The 26,088-nt window shown below is 50.6% G+C and overlaps 1 protein-coding gene across 1 annotated transcript in view; it reads right to left on the reverse strand.

Moving 5' to 3' along the window:
• PAPPA2 (pappalysin 2) overlaps window positions 1-26,088 on the reverse strand; it is a 94,554-nt gene that overhangs the window by 8,133 nt on the left and 60,333 nt on the right. Inside the window, exons 15-20 of the mRNA XM_074831690.1 lie at window positions 23,736-23,913; window positions 21,297-21,510; window positions 14,255-14,423; window positions 13,430-13,562; window positions 12,197-12,306; window positions 9,454-9,525 (exon numbers count right to left, since the gene is read on the reverse strand). Coding sequence (XP_074687791.1) covers window positions 9,454-9,525; window positions 12,197-12,306; window positions 13,430-13,562; window positions 14,255-14,423; window positions 21,297-21,510; window positions 23,736-23,913 — 876 coding nt within the window. The remainder of the gene's footprint in view (window positions 1-9,453; window positions 9,526-12,196; window positions 12,307-13,429; window positions 13,563-14,254; window positions 14,424-21,296; window positions 21,511-23,735; window positions 23,914-26,088) is intronic.

Raw genomic sequence — 26,088 nt, forward strand, 5'->3', positions numbered from 1 at the left:
ACTGGTGGGGAGGAGGTAGAGAAATCAGGACTAAAGTTAAGCCTAGGAAGAAGGGATGGGTGGGGAGAAGGTGTTTTAAGATGTGGTTTTAATTTCTCACTATCCTACTGTGATTTGATTGGTAATAAATTAAATTATTTTTTTTTCCCCAAGTTGAGTCCATTTTGCCCATGATGGTAACTTCTGAGTGATCTCCCTGTCCTTATCTCAATCCACAAGCCTTTCATTATATTTTCTCTCCTTTGTCCAGCCGAGGAGGGGGAGTGATAGAGCAGTTTTGGTGGGCACCTGGCATCCAGCCAGGGTCAACCCACCACAGGATGTCAGCCCAAGCCGGGGTTTACAGAACTGCGGGACATGGACCTTGAGCTGCCCCAGGACTGGAGACCACTGCAGTTTCAGGGGTCTAAGACATGCAAGAGAAGCAGCATCCCAGTTGAAAGCTGCTGCATGTGGCAGGGATGCATGGAGAAAGGAAAGCATGAGGAGGCTACAGCAGCCCTTGGCCAGGGATAGGCAGAGGGCAGCTTCTCCCTGCCAGATGCCTTTCCTTCCTTCTTTCCCACCTCAGCCACTAGCCAAGATGTTACAGAAAGTTCTGGGAGGTCCCTGGGAGGACTTGAAGGGTACCCAAAGCCTTGTTAAAAGTCTGGTTCACTTAAAGCCCCTATGCATCTACCACCCCAGCTTAGGTCCCTGGAAATTCCCCCGGCTATCTCTGTCCACATCCCTCCAACAGTGCTCCAAACCACTGTTTCCCTACAGGAAACTCGGAATGGTGTCAGTCCCTTCAGCCACATGACAGGAGCTAGTTAAAGCAATGCTGTAGAACAGTGTCCCCAGGACACATCCCTTTCCTTGCACATACACACACACACACACTCATGCTGGTGAGGCAGAGAGCCCGGCCATTCTTGGCTCCCCCTGCTTGCCCAGGGAAGTTGACTGGGAATGCAGACTGTGGGAGGAAATGACAATGTTCATTGTTTGGATTAAATATTTTTCTTGGCCCTCTCTCTGTTGCAGTGTGTCTTTTATTTTATTATTTTTTTTCTTCCCCCCTCGACACCCCAAGCACATTCACTTTCCCTCTCTCCTTCCTGAGGCTCTCCAGCACGCAAGGAGGAAATCAGCTCTGAAAAACACAGAGAGGGACAAAGAGGGAACAAGACTGACTTCTGCTCAAAAAGCTTTTTGGGATGCCTCACTGCCCTGAGCCACTCCAAGGCGTGAGCTCTACCTGGCCCATTGCAGCGAGGCAGGCAGGGTGAACACCACTCAGAGGAAGAGAGCTCTAGAAATTTGGCAAGAGGCACCTGAGACCAAGGGACTGAAGAAGAGAAAAGAGAAACAAATTCCTACAGACCCAGCACTTCATCTATCATTTTTGTGGCTCCCAGTTTCTGTCCCCTAAGCCAGCCCTCTGCTCCTTCTGAATCATGGCAACTGTCCCTTGGAGCCACATGCTTGCAGGATGGCTTGCTTGGAGACATCATGGACCTGCCCCATCACCTCAGACACAGCCAGAAAGCAAAATGGAGAAATACCAATTGTTTCTGAACTTGCTGGTGTCCCTGAGCCACTCACTCATCAGCTCAGTGTGCATATCACCTCTCAGGTCTTTGGGAACATCTGCTCAGCTCCAACATCCTTCCTGCCAGGCCTCACCAAGAAAACAGAGGCCTGTTGCTTGAGAAAGTGCTCCATATACTCAAAGGAATGCTTCAAGGAAGAGGTGACAGACTGGAAGGCAGCATCCTGCTGTCTTGTTTCAGCCTGTGTGCCATCACTTGTACCACCATGCCCAGGGCAAGCAACAGCTCAGCTCCCAGCAGTCTTGGTATGCAGCTCTAGGTGTTCTTAAGGACCAAGGGGGTCCCTGGACATTGGTTTCCTGTAAACATCTGGGCCCCATTTGAATCAGTCTGATTTGAGTTTGGACAGGATCAGTGTCTGAAGTGGGGAGGTTAGATTGTTGCTTGTTCTCCAGCCTGAATGCTGCTGTAAATTACTATACTGAGAGAGCAGGTCCTTGCTGTCATGGTGTCTGAAAGTGCTTCTGTGTCCCGGGGCAGGATTTGACTTGGACACACTTCTGCTGCAGAAGTAAGTATGCGGCACTTTGGGCTACTGAATGGGGATGCATTTCTTTATTTCTGTCCTGCTCTGTGCCTTGCTCCTCAGAGACCCCATGTCTCAAGAGAGAGTGATGTGGAAAGGGCTTTGCACAGTCCATGGGGAACAAGAGTAAAGAAAGGGATGGAAAGCTGGTGTAGATGAACATCATATCAGAACAGGTCTTTACTTCCATAAAGCATCCGTGTCCATGATCTATTCATGGTGGGGTCCTTAACCTTGTCCTTTTTACACTTTTCAGTGCTAGCAGGAGAAGAAAAACAGAAGCAGGAAAGAACAAGCAAAGGGGAGCAGAGGAAGGTGTCATGTGTCAGTAGTGCTCCTGGCAAGCATGGTGGCTCCTGGAGATGGGTCCCCAGCACTCACCATTCCCAGGGCTGCTTCTGCATGCATGAGAGAAGCCAGGACTTCCCCTGCCATGAGCACCAGCCTGCAATCCTGCCCTCAGCAGCTCGCCTGCCGCCATGGATTAGATCTCCTGCCAAGCCGTTTGTGCAAAATATGTTGCAGGATAGAACGGGTTATGGAAAACAAGCCCTGAAAACCACAAGGGCCTCCTGACCCACTTGTATCTGGTTTCTGCCAAGTTCTTGTTACAGATCTTAAACAGAAAGAAAAACAATGTACAAGGGATGAAGGAACTAAAGGGGAATGAATATTCGTGTTGGAAGAGGAGTTGGCTGGGCTATGCCTGGGGATGTTTGTTTATTATCAGAAGCAACTCATTGATTTTAATTCCAGTGGTGCTTTCAGTGGCTTTCCACTCCTCCCTCTGTGTCACCGCTGCATGACTGTGACTGCCGGGAGAGGGGAAAGTGGGATGTGGACAGGGATGGAGGGATGGCACCTGAGCTGGAGAGGGCAGAGAAGCAGCCATAGGTCAGGGCATCCCAAGTGCAGGGAGCCTGCGCAGTGTGGCCTGGGCAAGCTGGGCCTGCTTCCACCTCTTTGGCCCTCGACCACCACTGGTGGTGTGCCTGGATGCTGTGGTCCTACCCATGCCAAAAGGTCCCCATCTCTCGGGGCTCTTTAAGCCTGTCCCTGCAGGCAGGAGATGCACCTGGCCCCTGTCCTTGCATCATACTGGCATGTGATCATTTTATTTCCTTCTGTTTTTTCATAAGAGAATGAGGTTTCTATAATCACACTCTACGTGTGTGCAGGGGACAGAGATCTTCTCACAGTTTAGGAAAAGTATGCCTCAGCTGAGATTTGTGGAAGAGGAATATATTTCTTTGGGCCCATCCGCTGGAAGGCTATATCCCATGATAGCAGCCTGTGCTGATCATGCCAAGAGCACCATGAAAACATACCCAGCAGATATGTAGAGAGCTCCCCATCTTGCCTTCCACCTCCCTAGCATGAAGGGCTTTGCCTTCACCAGTCAGGGGCCAGGTCTGATCCAGAAGTGACTGCTACCTGCAGTCCATGCTCCTAGTACTCCCCCACCATCTGCACTTGCTGCATTAAACATGGTGGAAGGTATAGCTTTGCCTGGGCCTTTTGGTATCTGTTTGTAGCCCTGATGTCCACTGATTTTTATAATCCCTTTTTGAACTTAAAGCTAGTACTCACCCCTGCAGTCTCAGGTAGCAGCCAGTTTCAGAGTCCAATGTTTGCTGTGTCCAAAGCACTTTCTTTCACTTGTTTGAAACAAACCCCTTGCCAGTCTCTGTGAGTGCTCCCCAGTTCTGCATCCATCGTACCCAGCACTTCTGTGACTTGGCAAACCTCCAGCAGTCTTCTGTTCTCCAAACTGAAAAGTCTCAGCTGTTTTAGGGTCTCCTTGAAGGAGTGGTATCCTCTTAATCATTTTGATCGCTTTTTCCAACTCTGCTGCATCCTCTTGAGATGCGGAGGCCAATAGGTCATGTACTATCCAAAATTTGAATGTACCAGGATCTAGGGCAACTCATCAAGTCCTGTTTGGTCACCTGGACCACATGGGCTTTAGACTTTGGCTTTGGTGAGACTTGTGAAGAAATAGCAGTCACATGGTCAACAGTCACATCCAGTAGGATCTTCTCTGCATTTTCAAAGCCAGACAGCAGACAGAGGAAGTGCAGGCTGGATAATGGTGTCATGAAATGCTCCCACGGGGACAAGAGACTGATGATGTGAGCAACAAGAGAGGGGGACTAAATTCTGGCCATGCTGTGCTACCTAGTTGCTCTAGAGAGTCTCCTTGGAGAAGCTGGGGTGCCTGTAGTCCTTAAGGCCCCAGGAGAGCAGAAGAGGATGTCTTTCCTGGAGCAGAGCACCCTACCATGTTTCTGCCTGGTTTCCTGTGCTGAGCTTTGCCACGGTACAAAACCAGAGACCCCCAAGGTCTGAGACGAGGGATAACCAAGGGGCCCCAGCCCCATTGATGGTGAGGAGCAGAGCCAGATGCCTGCAGCTGGATCCCAACTGCAGTGCTTTGCTCAGGGAGCAAGTTGCACCCTGTCCCCTGTCACATTAAAACACAGTGGGACCCTGATTTTAGATAAGGCTTCCCACCATCCCTATTGCATATGCCTTCAAAGGGGTTAATTCTGGCTGACAAATGCTGGACACAAGCCACAGATATGTGGAACAAGGGTTTTGTGCGTGCTGGTGGGAAGAGCCAAGGATCCATCGGGATCCTTGACTACCTGTTGGATCGAGAGACTTGAGAAAAACTTGTAACCACAAACACACTTCAATCCCTATCTCATCATTTCCATTGTAATACCTCAGCAAAACCACAAAACAGGGAACGGATTAGTGTTTTACGATCGTGATAACATGACCAGCAGCACGCACAAGGGCAGCGAGACCTTGTCCACACACAGGGAAGACCTGAGAAATTTCCCAGCAGCTCACGTTCACAACAGCTTTCTGGTATGGCCCGTCTTCACCAAAGGCATGAAGCGGAGACCTCAAGCCAGAGTCTCTGCACGTTCCCCCAGAATGCAGGCAGGACTGCTCAGAGCAAAGCACAGCAAAGCCAACCCCAGCCAGAGAAGGCACCGAGTCACATCAGGAAGGAATTTCTACCTTACTGAGGCAGACCACAGCTGTGGTAGCTTTTGTCCAGCTCCTACCATACCAGTATGAAGGTCTGACTCCCTGTAGTCTGCCCAGAGCATGCTGTCTTAAATCCCTTGCAATTAACCCTTTGCTACCTGCAGAAAATGATGAAATAGAGCTGGAGGGTGGGGGCAAGGTCAGCATGTTGCACAATGTATTGGCTGCCCAGAAGAGCCTGCCCACCTTCACTCTGATCACTGCAGCAGCAGCCTGCCTTCCTCTAAGTGTATTTGAGCAGAACAGTGGTGGTTACTCCATCCTGTGAGTAACACTGGGTAAACACGATGATGATAAAATAAGTGAACTTTTCCACCTAAACCACAGCCACAATGTTGAACCACAGGAGCCCCTGTGGTGGGACATCGCAGAGTGCAGAGCTAGTGAGTTGCACAACAGCAGCCACATTCATGCATGTGCTATTTTGGACCGTGACAGGAATAGTCCAAGGGAGCAACCTGGATCACTGTACATGCTGTCTCCTCCTCTGAAGTCAACAGCCTCACTTGCTCTGGGGCACAGGAGGAGGGTAGCTGAGAGGTGGTCACCTCAGGATGGATTAGGAGAACTGGCTCCAGATGCTGCAAACATCTCCCTCACAGGAGCTGAGCACACCATCAGGACCACGACCGTGTTCTCCCAAATCATGGTGAGGAAGAGGGGTTTCTCTCCTCCTCCACTCCCCTCTCCACCCAGCCCCAAGCCTTCTCTTCCAACACCCCCCACCCCTGCATCCTCTCCCCCCCACACACAAGCCCCCCTGCCCCAGCACTGATGGCAGGGGATGAGGTGTTCCGTTGGGCCTCAAGAGGCAAAGCATGCTCGGTGCTAACTTGTATTCCTGACAGGCTCCTGGAAGGGTTTGCATCCCTCCCTCCCTCCCTTGCTGAACTATGTGTCTCCCTGCGCTGGGAATGGGGAACTTGGCAAGGCACAGCGAGACACTGGGAAGCAGATGGATGACCAGATTAATGGAAAGAGAAGGGAGGTGGGGAGAGGAGCGAGAGGGATGAGCAAGCAGGCTGATCTGCTGCCAGTGTACAATAAAGATGAACGAGAATCCCTCTAATGCCATTGCGTGGTGACCTGAACTTTCCAATGTGAGGCAGGGCTCCAGCTGGGGCTGGAGGAGTTGAGGCTTGGCTACTGCTGCCGTGCCCCAGCCTGCAGTGACTACACCAGGGAGATGGTACAAGCAGCCCGGTGGCCTGGATTTCTCTTACATAGCATTGTTCCCCTCACTGAGGCATCCAGATGAAAAAGCTTCCTCATCCAATGTGCTCTTGGCAGTCAATGGAGAGACAACATCACTAAGGGGTGACACAGACCTGAGGTGACTTTGGCAGTCCAGTGGAACAGCATTTCATTGCCCAGTGGAGAGCAGAGGCTGGGCTCCTAAAGGAGGTGCCCCCAGTAAGGGATTACTGTGAAACGAGGAAGAACCTGGGACTAAGATGTCCCATGGACATGGCAAGTCAAGCTGACCCATGTCAGACCCAGCAGGGACTATGTTGTGCAGCAGCAGAACATTTCTTGTGTAGGTAAGTGAAGGGGAGAAAATGAAAAGGTGAGTGGAGGGGACCATGCAGTAAGGACAGATTACAGGCTATATTCCATCTCTACCTGACTCTCGCTGTCTGATGTCCCCAGACCCCACAAGAGATTGGGTCCCAAGTGAAATGGACCTCTGAGAACTGCAGTGCTTTTGGTCATAAGAATGGAGGCAGAGGAGGAATAGGAATGAGGATGGAAGCCAGCACAGATGAGGTGGAAAAAACATTCACAACATTTTCTGTGGTCAAACAGAGGGACTGGTAACACCTCCCTTCTTCCCAGTGATGAGCAGCAGCTCCCAGAGCAATACTTTGAATGAGACACTTTTAGTAAGAATTATTCTTTATGGCCAGACAATGACTACTATAAAACACGTGTGAAAAAAGTTATCTAGGAAGACTTGGTTTATAAGCCCAACCTTAACAACCTGCAGCATTGTAGAAGAAAACCTAATGGAAGGAATAATCAAAGACACATATGTGAGAAGTGAGGAGGGAGGAGGAGAACAGGGAGGAGGCAGCTGTGAGCTGTATCAAAAAGGAAAGCATCAGGGTGAAAGAAACAATCTGAGGATGAATCTTCATTAGTATTACAGTGAGTGACTGTGACCTTAAAAATAGGCCTGTGCTGATGAAACTGCTAACGAGGAAAAAGGCATTGTTCCACAGAGGAGGATCAGGATATCTGACCCGAAGGACTAGAGACAGAGAAACAGAATGACATTCACTTGTATAAAATTGAAGGGCAAGCTCTTGTACTGATGGTAAAACATCTGCTGTTAGCTTGGAGTTCATCAGCTGGAAACAAAGGAGGTAGAGAAAGGTCTGGATGTACTTGCTGACCTCAGGATATCTCTGAGCTGCCAGACTGATGCAACGGCAGAAACAACAGATAGAGTCCTGGGTCCTATCAAAAGAGACATTTCCAGCACAAAGAAGCTTTGTGCAGGGCTTTGGTGCGACCTCAGCTGGAAGAGTATGTACTGCTTGGTCATTCCTGATGAAAGATTAATTGAAAGCAGAAAAGGCATAAAAAATCCTACAAGGGTGTTGAAGAGCATGGATTCTCCATCTTCTGGTAGGACACTGCAAGATTTTGGCTTGCTTAACCTCTTGCATGCTCTCTAGGATTGCTTTCTAACAATAAGAGGGGATGTCAAGCATCCAGGAACAGAAAGAGGTCATGCTGGCTGTGAGCATGTTTGGGTGGCCAATGAGAAGACTGTTACTGTGAGATGCTGGGACTTCAGGCAGTCCCCATCTCTCTCTCTCACACATCACACACAAATAAGCTGGCATTTTTCATCATCCCCTACAGGATCTCTTGCTGAAGACACAGACCCAAAGTGAGGTGCAGGAACCATAGACGAAGAAAGGCTGAGGTTGGTCCAGTGTACCTGAGACTAAGGGAGTACCCTCATGCCTGTGTTGGTGGCTTTCTCTCACCTGAGCTACATAAGAAGGGAAGAAGGAGCATCTCACACCCCATCTGTTTCTTTTTTGGAAGGACCAACTCCCAGAGGACACAAGGAACAGTTCTCCCTGGCCAGCAGGAGAACCATAGAGAGGATTACCAGACGGTTGATCTGGACTGCTCTTCCACATAAGCCCATCCTACTTCAAATACATTGCCCCAGAGCTGAGCTAAAAGATGTCATTTAGAAAGACCTGGAGCTCCCAAAATGCTGGAGGATCCATCACTAGGCTCTGATAGTCAACCATCAAACAACTCTCTAGCACAGGACCTCATTCCCCTATGCTTGCAGACCATGCCTTGCAGTAGAGACGCACAACACAGCCATCAAGTTTGGGAAATGACTGCTGCACCTTCTGTTGCCCATAACATTCCGTTCCTGGGGACATGCCCTCTGCAACATTACCCTTTCTCCCACACTTCAGTTGACAAAAAGCTGAGCTAGGCATAATCGGTGAGCAAAAGCGATCATTTGCATTGAAATGAGCACATAAAAAAAACTAATCAGCACATCCCAAGGCTATTTTTGGTGTGCAAACTTCATTTACATTTTTCTTTTTGGTAAAAATCCCAAATTTTCAGCATATAACATTCCAAAATACCCCCTCCTTTTTCCTTTTTTCCTCAATCATAATAACAACTAGTGCTTGACAAAGACCGCCTACTTTTAATTTCCTTTGCAAACTGACTCCAGGCTGCCTATGATTTTCTCCTGCCTGGTCGTTATTCAAAGCAAAATGAGCGGCTAACCAATTTCTGCAAGGAATTCTTTGTCTGCAGATTCTTCAGGAGCGGTTTGTTTTGCATATACGAGGCTGGAAATCCTAGTTGTTTTGGTTGGATGCGTGAGTCACGCAGGGCTTTTCTAGATCCACGTTACTCTAGAACTGCGGTTCTGGTTAAGGAAATATTCAGGCTTGGAGTCAACATGGGCTTTTTGGGGATACCCCTTGCCAGTGAAATCCTTTTGCTAGAACATTCTTCCTGGGATGGTTAAGAAGCAGCAGGCAAGGAAGGAAATGGGTTATTCTGCAACTCTTATTCCCCAGCATTGCCCTGGCTGCGGGGGACCATACCCAAGGACGCTTGCTCTGGCCTCTCTGCTCAGCCAGCAAGCCCTGGTCCCAGCTCAGAGCAAACACGAACTTAAAGCCCTCTGGCTTTGTGCTGGGGTGAGTCTTCAATGCCAGGAGCTCTCCTGCAAGGAGCAGGCGGCTCATGCTGGGGTCAGGGGGGGCTTACCTCACACGACTGGATGCAGTGAATGATGGAGGGGTCCGGATACCACCGCAGCCTGCCCGTGCACACAATATGCTGAAGAGGGAAGGAGAAAAGAGCTGTTAGGCAAGGCAGCAGAGGGAGGGCAACAGCCACCGATGCTTTCTGGAGGTAGAGGATCTGCCACAACACTGCATTGCTGATCACAGTGCAGAACAGCAGTGGCACACCCAGGACCTTCCCTGCACCTCTGCTCAGCAGGAAACACTTTGAAGCCCATCAAACCCAATGCAGCTACACCTGGTTCACCCACAAACCAATGTACATTGTTCAATGCAGAGGCTCGATAGATGTGTGTGTGTGTATGTAGGTGTATATGGACGTGCAACTGAGAGAGGACAAAGGGAGACAGCAGAGACCACCAGAGAAGTGGGTTTGGCTGGCAGTGCCACCTCACGGTGGCTGACCCGACTACAAGCTGGTGCTTGGAGGAAGCCACCCAGGGCCACAACAGGCTGAGTCTGCCATCACCTCTCTGCGTGATGCTGGATTCACCAGCTTCTCGCTCCCACAGGATGGGGGTTCAGCCAGTCATCACTCAGTGCCTGCCTCAATTTTCTCATTGACCCCTGCTCAGGCTCCAAGAACCAGGTCCCAGGAGGACTCACCTCCCTGGACCTGGTCTGAAGCAGATTTGCCAGACTTATGTTCACTCATGGGGCTGAGGTTATCACTGGTATTTACAAGGCACAAACTCAGCTGTTGCAGCCAACTGGACACAGGAGCGAGATGTGAAGAGCTCTGTTTCATCATGCTGGAAAGCGCTGTCCCGCTCATTCAGCAGGGGTTTGTGGGGAGCACTCATGATTATACAGGGGGAAGAAAAGCCCCACCACACATGCAATTTCCTCCTTGTAAAGTTCAGGCAGACTTTGAAATCTGAGGCCCCATAAAATGATGGCTGGCCTGTGAAAGTGTCCTAGGATGCCCTTCACAGCACAGGAATCACCCAGAGGGACACATATGTTTTCTTCAAGCCTCCCATCCGAAATCTGCAGCAGCAAGCAGACCAGCTCCATCATTCCTGGATGGCACAGCAGCTGAGGATGAGCCATCTCTGCCCACATTGGGACAGGGTGAGGTCCTGGACATCCTCAGCCAGCGCAGGGAAGGCAGACTCAGAGGGAGCTGCCATCAGACGGGGCAGAGGCTGAGGATGTTGGCTGAGCTAGCCTGTTCGTGCTCAGCCCGGAGGATGTTTGCATCTTAACCCTACTGGGGTGTTTCATATGTGGTTGTTGTGCAACTTAAATGGCATTTTAGCATATCCATACTAGTATACTCATATTCCAGGCTGGGAAATAAAGGCAGAGGGACAAACCTGCTCTGCCGCAGGATGCAATGGATCAGAGCTGAAAGCAAAACAGGACCATGCCCTCCCCAAGTGCCCACTGCATCTCCCTGTGTGGTTTGCCCCATCCTCTCCACCACCTCAGGAGCACAGCAGCTCCCAAGAATGGCAAGCTGCTGGAGGGTTGGAGGAGCAAAGCAGGGAGCGAGGCAGAAGCCAGGGCAGAGAGGAAAACAAGACGCTCCTGGCAAGGGGAAGCCACTGCTTCTTAAAATAACGCCTCCCCTCCCTCCTCCTCCTCTCTGCAAAATGCCTCCTTTGCACGAAAGCCCGCGGTGGCGGTGAAAGGGAAGCTGAACAACCACCACCTCGACAGGCCAAGCCATCCAATCCCTCAAAGGCGAGGACTCCTTCCAAGGCTCGTGCTTAACCATCCCACACGCCCCGGGCGTCCTCACCCCCCGGCAGCGATCCGTCGTGGGTCTGATTCAAGGCGACATACAGTAGTATCCACAAGCACGATGCTGGGCCTCCTGCGGCTTCCCAGGAGGAGGGGAAAGTGTTTGGATGGGAGTGCTGGCTCCTGGGAAGACTGTTTGCTTTTCTTTGTTCCACCTCCTTCCTTATGCATCTCATTTTTATTTTAAGAAATATTACCCCAGCGGAGCTGCTTTTTGGGAAAGTCGTGCCATGAGGATCCAAACTATTTGAGCTATTTGAGTTGTTTTGCCTACAAAATGAGTAAGAGATGGGGAGGGAAAGGCTCCCCTGTTCCAGCAGCAGAAGCAACCGGCCGGCCAGCGGGTCCTGGCAGCCAGAGACACCTTTCAGCTGACAGTGCCCTGCCTCCTCCCTGGCAGAGAGATGCCTGCCTGGGATTGCATCTCTGCTGCCAGGTAATCGGGGACCCAGGCTTATGCTGTGCCAGGGGTGGTTTTTGGTCTCCCAGCACACTAGCTGACAATAACAGCAGCTTAGTAGGTTTAGGCATATGGCACGTCCCGAAAAATCAGCGGGATTCCTGCATTTAACTTCATTCATTGTGGTATCCTGCGAGTCCTTGAAAGCTGGCTTAGGAGCTGATAACTTATGCTGAACTTTGGTACGGGAGAGCAGGAGCTGTTCAGTAGCATCCACAGAAGAGGGAAGAGAGAAAGAAGCGGTGGGAGGGGGGACCTTGGCACTGGAACCTGGTTATGGGGAGCAGCAGGTACCTCCAGAGCATGCAGCCTGGGCAGCTCCTTGGAGAGGGCCAGCCAGCTCCAAGCTCACTTATGCTGCTTGTTTTTCCAAATCTTACCCTTCTTCACCCAAGTCAAAGAGATTTTGGTTAAAAAACACTAGATAGAGAGAAGGGGGTCTCCCCTCTATGCTGCCAACAAACCCTCTGCTAGAGGAATCCACCTCCCTGTTTACCTGGACTCTGGTGGGCTGCAGATGGTGATCCATAGTCTCAGCAGTTACATTTTCGGGCAGTATGACAGGGTCGCTGGGAGGTATGATACAGGAAGGTATGCACACAGCACCTGCAGGAGGAGAGAGAGCCTTGAGGACTCCATCAGGAACCAGGCAATGATATTTTACAGAAGGGCACCAGACCCAAACATGTAGACTCCTCACTGAGGGTAGAGGCAGACATAGAGGAGACCCTTTTCCTCCCAACCTGCGATGACATTTCCTTCCTCAAATCCTGAATTATGCAAGAGCCTACAGGAGTTGTGGCCAGTTCCCTCCTCCCAGATGAGACGAAAATTCAACACGCCCTGATGAGACAGATTCAAGCCCTGATGGCAGGACGTGGGATCCAGCATGAAAATAAGTCTGGCCTGGATGCTATTGGATGTTTGTTGACATGTTAGGAAGCATCTTTCATAGTTCTTCTATCCCACTGAATTCCCACTGCCTTCCTATGACTCAGGAAATAAAAAAGCTGCAAAAACCACCTTAGAAAACCTGGTGGATCCCAGCCCTAACCTCAGCCACACATCAGGTCTGTCCAAAGCTTAATGTTAGCAGGCCCTGTCCTTAGACTGCCTCAGCCAGTTTTGATTAGACCCAGATGACTGGTGTGTTTGCTTCAGAGTTATATAGGCTTTGCTCAAGTGTCCTGTCCAGCAGGATGCCAGGCAAGATGCAACGACTGTCACCGAGCATTGCAGCTTTTCCTGAAAGTGCAAAGCGACCAAGTTCTGAAAAAAGAAATGGATGATGTGGTCCCTCATCTGGTGAAAGTGCCCTGTTACACACAATTGTCACTGCGGCTTTTATCTAGGACCTGCCACATTAAACCTGCAAATGGCAGCAGTATTAACAAGTCGAGAGACCTCAGCAGGGATGGAGGGCTAGAGATTAGGAAAATTACTGCAAAGGGCTGGGTTTGCCCTAGAGACATGTCCCTGCTCCTTCTGACAAGAGAGATGCTTACACTGGATCCAGCTTTAGCTTTGAGTCTTGCCCATGAGTACAACCAGGGCATGCACAAGGCTAAAGCCACCCCTGGTTTAGAAAGAGGATGGAAGAGAGAACAGGATTTTTTTTCATATATTTAGCAGGGATTGGTACAAGAAGAGTCATCGTGACCTTCAGCTCTCTAGGAGGGCTGAGTCAACATAAGGTTTGGTTTACTGTTTAGCTTTTGCATGCCCTCACCTATGCCGTGCCCCTGCTCACACTTGTACTCCACAAAATTCAGCTCCAGGGGTGGTGGGCAGGTGCCCCGTAAGCTCTCGCACAGTTTGAACTCCTCTGTCCATAAGCCCTCCTTGGTGCAGACGATGGGAACCTGCAAAGCAGAGGAAGAGCAGCTGGCATTACTACCAGCAGTGGCAGGGCTTACCCTGCCTGGCTGCTGCCCAGCTCCGGTGGCAGAAAAATGCAAGGACCCCCCTCCTGCCAGCAAAGTCCAGAGGGAAGTTGTCCGGGGCAGCCGGGTTGCCGCCATCTGGTCCAGCTTATGAGTGCTTTGTAGTACCAACCAGAAAGCAAATTGTTTTCCAGCTGCTGCTGGATCCCACCAGAGGGACACAACCACACTTCTTTTAACAAGACCCTTCCAGCAGGTTGGATGCAAAACCTGGGTGGAAAAGCCTGTCAGGCAGCAGCCTCCATCCCCACGCAAGCCCCTTGTCTAGCAAGCCTGCTGCAGCAAGGTTGCCCATCATCCCAGGCAAATGCATTCACATCAGCTCCCCAAACCCACTGGAAACCCTCTACTTTTGCTTTCTGACCCTTTTCACTCAAGACAAGCAGGCTTGCTTAGGACCAGTGCTTTTTGGAAGGGTCACCAGGGAGAAGGAGAGCACCCCAGGCAGTGGTCCGCCATGTGCTGGTATGAAGCAAGAAAAGCTTTGGGTTTGCAGGGCAACTGCTGTTTGGTTGTACAAGGGCATGTGGCCCTGGGGATGGTCAAGCTGCTTTTGGGTTCTCCAAAGCACAATGCTTGGCCGATCTCTGCCTCACCCCCAAGTCACTCACCTGTTGTCCCTGCTGCTCGCAGTTGAGGACGCACTGGCTGTCCAGCTCGAAGCCCTGGGTGCAGTTGTACATGCCCTCGAAGACAGGAGGGGGTGGCTCGCACACCACGGGGACGCAGCGCCCCGTTTCCCACTGCCCACTCTCCAGGCACTGGACCTTCAGGAACTTCCTGGGGAAACACAGACACCAGGTTGGGCTGCAGCACCCCAAACAAACCCCACCTTGGCCGTACCAAGCATCACACAGAGGCAGGAGAAGCCTAGAGACATCTCTCCTGGAGCACAACCAAGTCCCCCTGCCTGGGCCTTACTCACACCATCACAGCCCTAACCACGGGCAGGTCCTCCTGAAAGGACAGCCCACACTCAACCACGACCTTTTCTTCCCCTCATTGGGGGTAAATCACACTGATTTAGGAGAGCTGGATGTTTTTTCCTTGCACTCACCACCCCATTGCTCCCTGCCTCTCCTGGTGCCTCTAAACTGTTCCTCTCTGCCTTGCAGACCCTGCAAGTCCTGGGCTGCTTTGTCCTACCGCCAGTAGCTACATACTTTGCTGGATGGAGTGAGCCTTCACCAGTAAATCCTGCTGGCCTGCACCCAGCTACTCCTGAGGCTCCTCTTTGTACTCCAGCCAGATCTGTCAATCCCGCTCTTGCCGAGGGGCTGTCATACTGCAGCAGACCAATACCATCCTGTGCTGCAAAAACAGCCCAGGCGCAACCTACTTGCCAAAAAAATGATAAAAAAGAAAGGAAGAAAAAGTTCAGGAGCAGAGCCCACCCGCTTTTCAGTCTCCTGTCTTTGGCAATGATAGAGACACTGCATCTTTTATATAGAGGTATCAAGACCCCACCACGCATCGGGTTGGCTGGGGACTGCTCTCCCAGAAGAGGACATGTCACCACAACTGCAGACTTTGACACAGAGGTTTTGACAGTGCTGATGGGCTTTGCCTGAGCCAGTGCTGATTGCTCTGTCCTTAATGAGGCTTCTCCCCACCTCACTCCTGTCCTTCTTTACTAGATGGCCTGCTTACCTCTGCCCTCTCCCACCACCGGTGCCAGCAAGCAGGGCTCCAGACACCACGTTATGAAGCTTATAGCATGATGCAGGTATGCAGAGCGGGGTTTAACTAGGTTAGAGAACCCCCCGGGAGGAGGCACTAAACTGCCCCTTGTTCTGAGCAGCAGCAGCCATTGCATGGGGCCACCCAGATGCCTCCAACGCATGGAGAGGGGACACACAACCTGGAGCGGTGATGGCACCCCATCCACACCCCACCACCAGACCTGGGGCAGGAGCTGGTGGTCATCTCCATCACATTTCTGCTGGGAACTCCTGGATGGGAAATTTGAAAGCTTTTTGAAACATTCTCATCTTGTTAAATATTTGCAGCTTTTATAGATTTCCCTTCTCCCTTCAGAAATCAGGGATCTGTTTTTCCTTATGGACTGTATAAGGGGGCAGTGGGTTTCTGCTGTAGTGAATTCAGGCTCCGGCAGGTAGCATGGAGGCAGGCAGGGGAAGGGATGGGGTGTGGCAGGTCCCCCGGCACAGAACTCCGCACAGATCTTCCCACCCGACCACACCAGGAGTGTGGGTGGCCACAGTGTAAGCACCTGAGCAGTAAGTGGTGCTGCAAACTCACCTCGAGAGCAGTAGCCTTGAATTGACTGAAGGGAACTGCAACTACCTACTATTTTGGAAGGGTGGCGAGGAGGAGCAACTCTGGATCCCATAGTGGACATCTTTGGTTTCAGCCCACCCCTAATTTAACTTTCTTGGTTGCTTGTCTTTTCCACTGGGATGATGGTCACTGCCTTTCAAAGATGTCCCCATCAGACCTTGCCTCCTCCCTTGTCTGTCTGAATGCTTTGCTTTGCCCACCTTTAAAGGTGAGCTGAGGAGCATGCCTAGAGGTACTGATCCCATGTTGGATGTCCAGGTCCTCAAGTAGCATTTTCCTTTTCTTGAATTGCCTGGCACTCAGGGTGTGATCCAGCCGTACAACTTGCAGGGGGTAAATAGCTGGGGGTTAAGCTGATGTCATCACGGTCAGAGGAGCAAACTGGTGGTGCAAAGCCTCACTGCAACAGCAATGCCTCAAGCACCAAGCAAACTCATTTACAAACCAGGAGCATCCCAGCCACATGCTACTACTCACTCCCCCATGGGTCACTGGGGTATAGCAGATGTAGACACTGCACCTCCCTATTGCTCCTCCAAATCATGGCAGAGGCCCTTTGCCCAGGAAGACCTGGGGACAGGGGCAGTGCATGGGGAGGACACGCCGCAGGAGCTGCAGTTTGCACAGGTACACGGTGTGGTTCAGAGGCCCATCAGAACCCCATCATCTTCACCAGGGCTTCATGTCTTGATGTGGTGCTAGAGTGATCCCAGCAGGGGCCGGCACTGTGCACAGCCTCTCCCACCTCTGCCCAGACCTGCACCCCACCTAGGTCTGGGGGGAGAAACCACCTCACTCTGGAGGCTCACCCCACCACCAGTATCTGTGCTGGGGAACTTCAAACAGGGCTAGCCTGGGCTGACCCCAGCGTAGAAGGTGGTGTGTGGACCACTGCCACACATAGGAAGTGAGCAGTTTATATTAAGACACAGAGAAGTGAAAGGAGAGGCTTTAAAAAAAAAAAAAAAAAAAAAAAATATATAAAACCTCATAGCAGCTTGAAATTTCCAGAACCCTTAACTTCTTCTGGTCTGGGTTAGAAGCATTTCTCAAGGATTAACAAGGGGGCCAGGAAAATTGGAGTCAAAGCTTCCCCCTCCAAACAGGCAAGCGGATACCTAATGGGTAGGGGAGGCAGGGGAGACGTCTGAGGCCAGCGAGGGCTGCGTCTGACGTGAAGGCATGAGCACTCACCCGGCTCCAGGAGCTGAGCACGCAGGAGCCTGGCTGGGATCCAGCCATGTACTGGGTCCGCCATACAGGAATGGTGATAAAGCCTAAAGCCTCATCTCCTATGGTAGGAGACTGACAGCTTCAAAAGAATAGAGGGGAAGGAGGGAGATTTGTTAGTAAATTGAAAGAAAGCAACACCAGCTTGTAGGACCTCTGCTGCTCTGCTCCAAACAGCCTGGGCAACCTGTGCTGTAAATCTTCATCAGGGACCTTAGAAGTGGAAGCGACACAGGAGTCTGTTTGACAGCCAGTGCTTTCTTTACCTGGCTGTTTGGCTCCCTCAGCTGTGTGGGCGTTTGCCTTTTATCTGGAAGGGGCCAGATGTGGGCAGAAGCAGCAAGCACCCCACACCTTTGCACCCACCACAAATGTACAGTGGCCCTGTGCCCTGCTAAACTCCGATGTTCCCAGGACAGGTTGTCCTGATTTGCCTGCTGCAATCTTTCTGATGTATTTCCAGCCACTGGTCTGCTAGTTCCTTCCAGTCCATTTTGTCCTCCACATTCTCCCAACTCCTCTCCCTCTTTCATGATCTCCATAGTCTTTGAACAAGGAGAGGACATGGAGGGGCTGACATCTCCATGGAAGCTCATCAGGGGGCTGCACTCCGCTCCCTTGATTTCTGGTCAAAATGCAGGCTGAGACTTTCAAAGCTACCTGAAAAGACCTGGATACCTCATTCTTCTTTGCTTCATTCCCACAGGCTATCAGAAGGGCCTCAAGCCCTCACAAAGGTGGCTTTGAGATCCCCAAATCTCTTCTCTCCAAGGAATCACGCTGCATTGTGCAAGTGAAACAACCACTCTGCAGGGTCTGATCTTTTCAGTTCCCAAATCGAGAGCACCCCCTCAGCATTAGAGTGCTCCTCTAAAGGACATCCTAGATATTCCTTTTAGAGAGCTCCTTCAGATGGCACTTCATGGTGGAAACAACAGCAAGGACCACTGCAGGGGTGATGCCCATTTTCCCCAAAGTATCTGACCTCTGACTTTCAGGCCAGCTCTTTTCAAAGCTGCAGCTGTGGACGATGCCAAACATTGCTCCTTGACAATTCATTTCTCTGTGTGATCCAGGTGGGTAGGTTGGTGCTGGCTTTGGACAGATGCTGCCCAAAACCAGAAACCTCCCATCAGAAAGCACAAATGAACAATGCATACATTAAGTTTTCCTCATTACCATTGTTTTGGGGTTATACGTGAAACAGCTTGGCAGCTGAAAACCAGGCTGTTATGTGGACTCTCCAGGCTGAAAACCGATTTCCTTTAGGAAGAGTCAAAGAAGCTTTAGCCTTCATGTAAGAATTGTCAGTCAGATGATCCTGCCAGCAGAGAAGCAGAAAATCTCTGGCAAGATCTTGATTACACAATCAAGATTTCCTCAAGGATTCCTTGTAGACAAGCAGTGATTTCTGAAGGGCCTTTCCTCACCCAGGTTAATAGATAAAAGTATCTTCCATGAGACAACAGATTTCTTCATCCCCTTTCTCTTCTACTTGTGCTATGGGAAATGAATTTCAACTAAGATTGCAGGATTCTAATCTTCCTTACTGCCCCTGCAGTAAAATTCAACTAACAAAACAGAAGTGATAAAATAGCATGAATATCTGTGTCCAAGAGCATCTCAGCTTGAACAGAGACATCTGAATCTCACCATGGCTCAGGCCTGCATAAGGTGGACACCATAGCCCTACTGTGTGAGAAGCAAGGCCCCAGGGTTGGGTCCCCAGTCCAGGGGGTACAACACTGTGCTGGTAAAACACCAGCAGCCATGGTGTTTTACAAGGTGTGTGACAAAGAAAGGCACTCCAGAAGGCTGATCAAAGCCGCAGCTAGTCAGGAGGTGATGCTGAGCGCTGGCTGGGTTGAGTTCCTGCTCACTCATATTACAGCTTAACTGTCACTGTCCACAGGGGATCTGAAGCCATCCCTGAAGGAAGGTGCTTACAAGCAACCCTTGAAGGAAATGACCAATCTTCTTATAACAGTGCTGTGAGAAGTTGAGTCTGTCTTTCACATAGTAGCAGAGTGGACTGATCCCTTGGGAATCCATGAGCACCCTAAGATGCCTCTACACCTTCCCTGGAAAACAGACCGAGCCCCATAGCTGCTGGCAAGGCCAGCTGGGGGGTCACACTCCCTCCATTGTTCCCCTCTAAAAAGGCACGATCACTAGAGCTAGAGGAATAATTCAAAGGGAGCCTGATGATATTTCCAAGGTTGAGATAGTTAGCTGGCATGAGAAGTCTTCAGTGTCAACGGTAGATCGTGCCTGATTGTCCAATATGTAGTACACATAGAGAGTCTTGTTTTCTTATGCCATCAACACGTGTATGGCACTAAATCCTTTAGCAAGGCTGGTTCTTGCTGGGTTGATGGACAACAGGGAGAAGATCAAGAACTCAGTTTGCTGGACCCAGAAATACTTCAGAAGACTGCAAAACCTGATGTCCAAATCACCAGCTGAGACCCTGCCTGTGCCCCCACCAGCGCCAGCCCCTTCCAGAGCTCTCCATCACCCTCAATAACTTGCTTTCTCCAAAACTGGCTGGAACAAAGCAAGCTCTCACTCTGACATCTCCCATCCTCCGCCTGCTGGGGCTGAAACACCAGAAGGATTTCCAACAATCCAGCAATTGACTGGCCTGCTTACTGGCTAGTAGCTGCTACTCACTACATGGGTTTGTACTCATGCTCAGTGTATACACAGAGCTCCAGATGCGATGGTACACCAGCATTTACACTTCCAAGGAAAGGCTTTTGCTTTGAATCAGGCCACTCACATAGCAGTTAATCTGCATGATGAGAAAGCAATGAATTTTCTGTTTCTGTTAATGTTTTTTGCTTAAAGTAACAAGATCGTACTCTAGCATCAAAGATATTAGACAAATTAGTAGTAATGATAATAGCAAATGTGAAAATGTTATGTCGACATGCATTGCTATGAAAATGTAAACCACTTTGCATGATTTTCCTCGACTTGTCTCACAAGCTGTTCAGACCCATAGGGTAGTTATACACACACCAGAGGAGCCTCAGGAAGTCCCAGAGGGCATCTTTTTTACCAGCAGTTGCCGTAGCATGACTGAGATGGCCTAACTTTGCAAGCTGAGTTGATCTGATTGCACGTCCAGTGCCTGAAATGCCACAGGCACGCAAGCTGCTCTGCAGTTTGCAAAGCAGTCCATGTGATCATAGCCATAATCATAATTTGCTCAGCTCCCCTTGGCCCAAGAAATGCTCCTAACACTGTGAAAAGCTGTTTACAGAAACCACTTCCTTCATTACAAGGCAAGAAATTTGGCAACTGCTTCCCAGTGCACAACAACCCTACCCCAGAGCAAAGTAGAGATGAAGTCTGCATCCAATTAAAACTGGAAGGGGGCATTAAACAATTAGCACATAATTACCTGATTTGGGCTAGCGTCAAGACTCTGGGGAGGACCAGGCCAGTGCCAGGGAGTCTTTAGTGACCGTACCCAACAGGGACTTCAGCTGAAGGCGTTGCAGACAAAATGCTGCTTTACCCCCCAGCGTCACAAGATTGGCTGAGCGCAGGGCTAGTGAATCACCAGGAATTTTTCCCCAAAGCATCAGGAAAAATCTTCTCCAATTGAAATGACAGTGCTCGAGATTAAATTTAGCCAAGATGTGCAGGGGGTAAAATGTTAACTCTGACAAAAGGCAGTCATTCATTCTTACAATTCCCAGTGTCTCGATCTACGTTTTATCACTTTTAGGAAAGACAGCAGCTCCAGGAATCTTCCAGCATCTCATTACATCTAATTACCTGAGAATCTGCAAACACTTCTGTACATGCTTAATTTTCACCAAGCGACAAGTGTGTTGAGGTGCATGGGAAAATTTGCATGCTTTAGGTTAAGGCACTTAATATACACTCATGTGCAATAGCAGTTTAGATCTTGCTCCCAACTGTTTTCATCTAAACCAGGGGAATGCCTCTCATATTTCAAGAAATCTGCACGACCAGAGCAAGCTGCTCTGTCTTGTACCTATCAAATCAGCTCTTCAGGACTGTCAGCATACCATCAGCTCTCCTCCTTGCTCACACTGAGAGAAGAGAAGGAAGGAAACGGTGATAACAGACCCACCACAGACTTACTTCTTAGGCTTGCCCGCTGTGTTCTCGGCCACGTGGTATCCAGGCTTGCACTTGTAGCGACAGACTGAGCCCACGTCGTGGTTCCCCTGAAGGCATCGTGGGACCAGGAGCTTGGCGTTGGCCACCACAGGGGGAGCATCGCACTCCAGCTTGCAGTAGGCTTCAGGGAGTGACCAGAGGCCATCCTCCAGGCAGGTCAGCCACTGGTTTGTTCCTGACCCCAAAATAGAAGTGTGTTAGTGTTACAGCTGACCCAGGGATGGAGTCCTGCTGAGGGAAGCTCAGAGCAACCAGCAAAAGTCCTCTTTTTAGAGTGGATACTAATGCCAAGGGAGGCAACAAAGACCATGGACTCCATTGCATGCTTGGTCACACTGCGGCAGAAATTCCTTGAATGCAGAAAGAAGCAGGGAAGGGACAGTTTCTAGGGGATGGAGAAAGGATCTTGGTTCTGTAAATTTCCCCAAAACTTTCCCTTAAACCTCCCCTCTCTGGTGATGCCTCGAGATAGCGTGGGCTGGGGGCTCCTGTACATGACATCTATCTGTCATATTTAGTTTAACCCGCCTTCATTCTCCCCAGGTGCTTTCTGCAGCTCGTCCTTACCTACCCTTACAAGCTGTCATATCCTGCGCTACATGTGCAGAGCAAGATGGGAAGTGCCAAGAGGACAGACATGGAAGCCTTAACTGGTGTGACTGGGAATTCAAACCACTCATTATTAAAGGTTTAAGTTGAGTATTACAGCCCAATTCTTTTCTTTCCCTCTAGAGAAGAGGGCATTTGGTAGACCCAGCTAGTAGGTGGCTGAAACTACACAGCTCTGGGTGCCTGCCCAGGACCGAATCACCCACATGGTGTGGACTATGGGTGGTTCACTGGGAACTGCTGAGCAAGAAAAAAAGCTGGACTGGAGTGAATGGGACTCTTCCTACCGAGAAGTTTGGATCAGCAGATTCCTGGTGCAGCCAGACTTCTCCACACTCCCTTCAAGCATCGCTTTCTTTTTATGGGATCACTGCTCTGGCTACAACTGCTCTTGGACCAGGGGCAAGACCATGCCTCCGCTCAGCACTTGCGTTCCTGGCGGGCCGGTGCTGCCGAGGGTCGTCCCCCGCCTCCAAGTGCCACGCAGCCGTGTCATCCTTTCCTTGCCTATTCTTAGCATTTATTAGCCTTGAGAGCCTGCCCGTAAGGATGCGAGCCTTCGGGGAGAACAAGCATCAAGCACGTCCCTGCCTCAACAGCTCAGCCAAGTCAGCTGGACCTCTAAAACTTTACCCGCGTGGCTCGGCAGCCTTGGCCGAGCACCACCAGCCGTTGTGTCAGCCGCTGGAAGACACCCAGGGCGCTCCACCGAGGGGACGCCTTCCCACCGAGGGAGCCCATGGCAAACCTCCTGTTGACTTCAGCGGGAATAAGAGGCGGCTGTGAGTGAAAGATCAGACTAAAGCCCTGCCCTCAGCTGACCCACCCAAGGCAACGGACATCGGTTTGCACAGAATTTGGGCTGTCAAGTTGTTGTCCGTGTGCTACCCTTTGATCAGCTCACACTGGGGATCTGCCGGCATCCCCCTGTCATGAAATGAGACCTTAATTCCCTGCAGTTTTTGCTCCTTAGATTTAACTTAAAAAAAAAAAAAAAAGTAAATGATTTTCATACGTTTCAGCTATAAATGTCTCCATAAAATAGGGCACCCATTAAAATGATTTGTTGTATGTGATTGTTCAGAGCAAAGGCACTGGTGGAAACTCACATAAAGTCCCAATGCTTGAAGCTGTCAAGGCAATTACCCCCGAAATCCCATCCAGCTCAGCCTTGCATAGACAGGAACAGTAGCTCTCTTTCTCCGACTTGGCTTAAAAACATTCCTGCGGCTATTGATGGAGTCGGCAGAATGAAAGCCAGGCCATGGCGTGTCTGGAGGACTGCTGTGTGTCTGGGTGGTGAACATCTCCCAGACTGCTCTGCAGCTGTGGGCTTCGGTCTCTATGGCTTTATACAGCCCCAGGCCTCCTGAACCACAGGCTTTCCCACAGCCACCAGGCACCAAGCCACTTTTGGCTCTCTGAAGTCCTCTCTGTCTGTCCGTGCTGGCTGCCTGTATGCTTCTTGCCTCCCCCGTCCCCATAATACTGAAGGCTGCCAGACCTCACCAGCTATCAGGAGAAGACCTCCCTACACCCTGAAGTGGATGGATAAGGGCTGCCAGCCAGGGGATGGGAGTCAGAAGTAATTATCCCCACACTATGCTGTCTCTGCTCAAGGGGGATGGATGCCCACCATTTCAGGAAGTCTCTCAAGAGCCAACCCGGCTGGCAGAAGCCAGAATAACTGAAAAACTCAAAGCAACAATGCTCTGTTTGAACAGCTTGTGACAGGCACAAAAAGGTGGCACCAAAAAGGGTGGTTAAATCTCTCAGCACTCCAGACCATACCTTGAAGCTTGGCTGGGTGGATGCAGGAGAAGGAGCATCTCTGCAGGTAGGTGGTCCCCTTGGGGCAGGAGAACTTGGCGTAGTACACGTGGGACTGGTCAGGAACACCGCAGTCAACAGCATCACAAGTCACAGATCTGTCCCACCATCCTGAGCTGCACATCAGCACCACCTCCTGCTGCAGAGAAAACAAGGCTCCGTCAGACCCCTGTGAGTGAGCTTTAATCTACTGGTTTGCCACCACAGCAGAAAGGGCTGACCCAGGTTTCAGGACAAAGAGATCTTTCCCCCATTTTTCCTCCCTCAATGTGCCCTTTTCCCCCACTCTGGACACCGAGTCCCACAGCTCTCACCTCTTCACGGGGTGACTTTTTGGGGTGTGAAAGCAGTGACTGGCCCTTGGGGTGACACACATATCACCTGCACAAGAGACATGCTGATGCTTGGTCTGTAACTCCTTGCCTCAGGAAAACGCCAGCTGCATGCACGCTGTCTGAACGGTGCCAGAGCACACCAAAGGAAAAAGGAAAATCCCTTCAAGATACACTAGAGCTTCCTGAGATACAAGTTATTCCCAGCTCTGTGCACTGCAATTTTCTCCCCTACAAGATCAAATCTTACTTCAGCTGTTGATGGGCAGCTCTCCTGTTGATTGTTTTTCTCTAAATGCACAGATTCTCTCATGTGTCAGCCCACAGACGCTACTGAAATCAGAGATTCATATAACCTCACTTAAAAATCCTAATTACACCGCCCTTCTTACACAGCTGGGGACTGAATGAGAACCTGACCGCCAGTGGTCCCACCACTAAATGTGTTGATCATGTGCTACAGTCTTCATCAAAACAGTGGTGGATGACTGTGTGCAGCAAGCAGTCTGGTCTAGTGAAAGGTGTCTCTAGCCATGGCAGGCAGCTTGGACAAGATGATCTTTTCAAGGTCCCTTCCAAACCCTTTCCACTCCCAGACTGCTAACCTCAGTCCAGCAGTCCTTAGGCAGACGTCACAGACCAAAGAGACGTCTTTCAACTGTTTTTGATGTCCCTTCACTGTCTGAGTACAACCACGCTGCTCGTACAGTCAAGTGTATGACCTGTCCTCCCAGCCAACACATTTTGATTGAACCCCGACGTGGTGGCTCTGAAGGAAATCACTAAAATTTGAGTCTGGTACTCCTGGGTGCACAAGCAGGATCATGATGTAGCTGAACCAGGTAGAGAGGATGCTCAGGGAGAGCTGTGTGCGTTTTCCCAAAATGACTCAAGTTGAGTAGGGTCACACAGCCAAACGAGTAACTGGAGGGCTCAGTGCAGGGCACTAGCAAGCTGCCATCTGCTGTGACAGCCACATGGCGAAGCTCTGTCCAGAAGTTTCCCATCTTGCTGCCAAACACAGGAAAACTGTCACCCGAGGCAGATTTATTTTGTGCGGTTTCATTTTAGAGAACGGGAACATTTTGTTTTCCCTGGGCATGCCTTGGCCCACAAAGCCATGCGGCCATGTAATTAATAACCTCCCCAGTGTCAAGGGGCCGAGCAGTGCATACCCAGATGCCCCAATGCACTTTCCAGCGCCCACCTCTCCTTCAACAAACACCAATGGCTGCAGCACAGGAAACCTGCCTGCCAGGAATCATGAGCGCTTGCAACTCTCCGAGGAGAGGAAAGGTCCATCCTGTTGACGTGGCCTGACTCACCTCCATCTGTCTCCACCCCGTGTGAGTTCACGCTCTCACTTGGGCTGGCGTGGGGACCAGCTCAGCCCCAGAGACTCCTCTTCCCCCTCCAGGAACAGCCTAAGGACGGGACACACTGTGCCCACAACCCTGCCAAGGTGACTGCCCAGACCCGAGGCAGCTCAGCTCCCAGGGACACATCAGTCCCAGGTCTCCTCTGTCAACAGCTAAGAGCTGTGCTGGCTTGTGACTTTTATGAGACATCCCCCGGCCCTCTGGAAAGCGGGACAAACTCTTTCATGGTGACCTCTGCACTGCCCCGCTGGCGTGGGCAGTGTTATTGCAATGCAACACAAAGGAAGAAAAGCTCTCTGTGCTGTCTGCTGCCTCTAAATATAGTCGCTCTGCAATGACTTCATTTTTTCCTGAGCCACTAACTTCAGCTTTAAGAGAGAAAACATCCCAGGGATGTTTAACCCTCCCAGCAATGCCCATCTGAAGAACAGAAATGTCTACCTCTCCCTCTTCAGGAGTTCATCACCCCAGCTTAGGATATCCCCTGCAGTAGCCTTTAGCCTGGCAAAGCCATGGTCTGCAGGCAGCACTGGGCTGGGAGAGCTAGGAGGACTGCAGTGAGGGAAAGAGAGGAACCTTCAGAGCAGGACCACCAGCAACCAG

The sequence above is a fragment of the Strix aluco genome, chromosome 8 (genome assembly GCF_031877795.1).
Source record: "Strix aluco isolate bStrAlu1 chromosome 8, bStrAlu1.hap1, whole genome shotgun sequence".
In the NCBI taxonomy this organism is placed as follows: domain Eukaryota; kingdom Metazoa; phylum Chordata; class Aves; order Strigiformes; family Strigidae; genus Strix; species Strix aluco.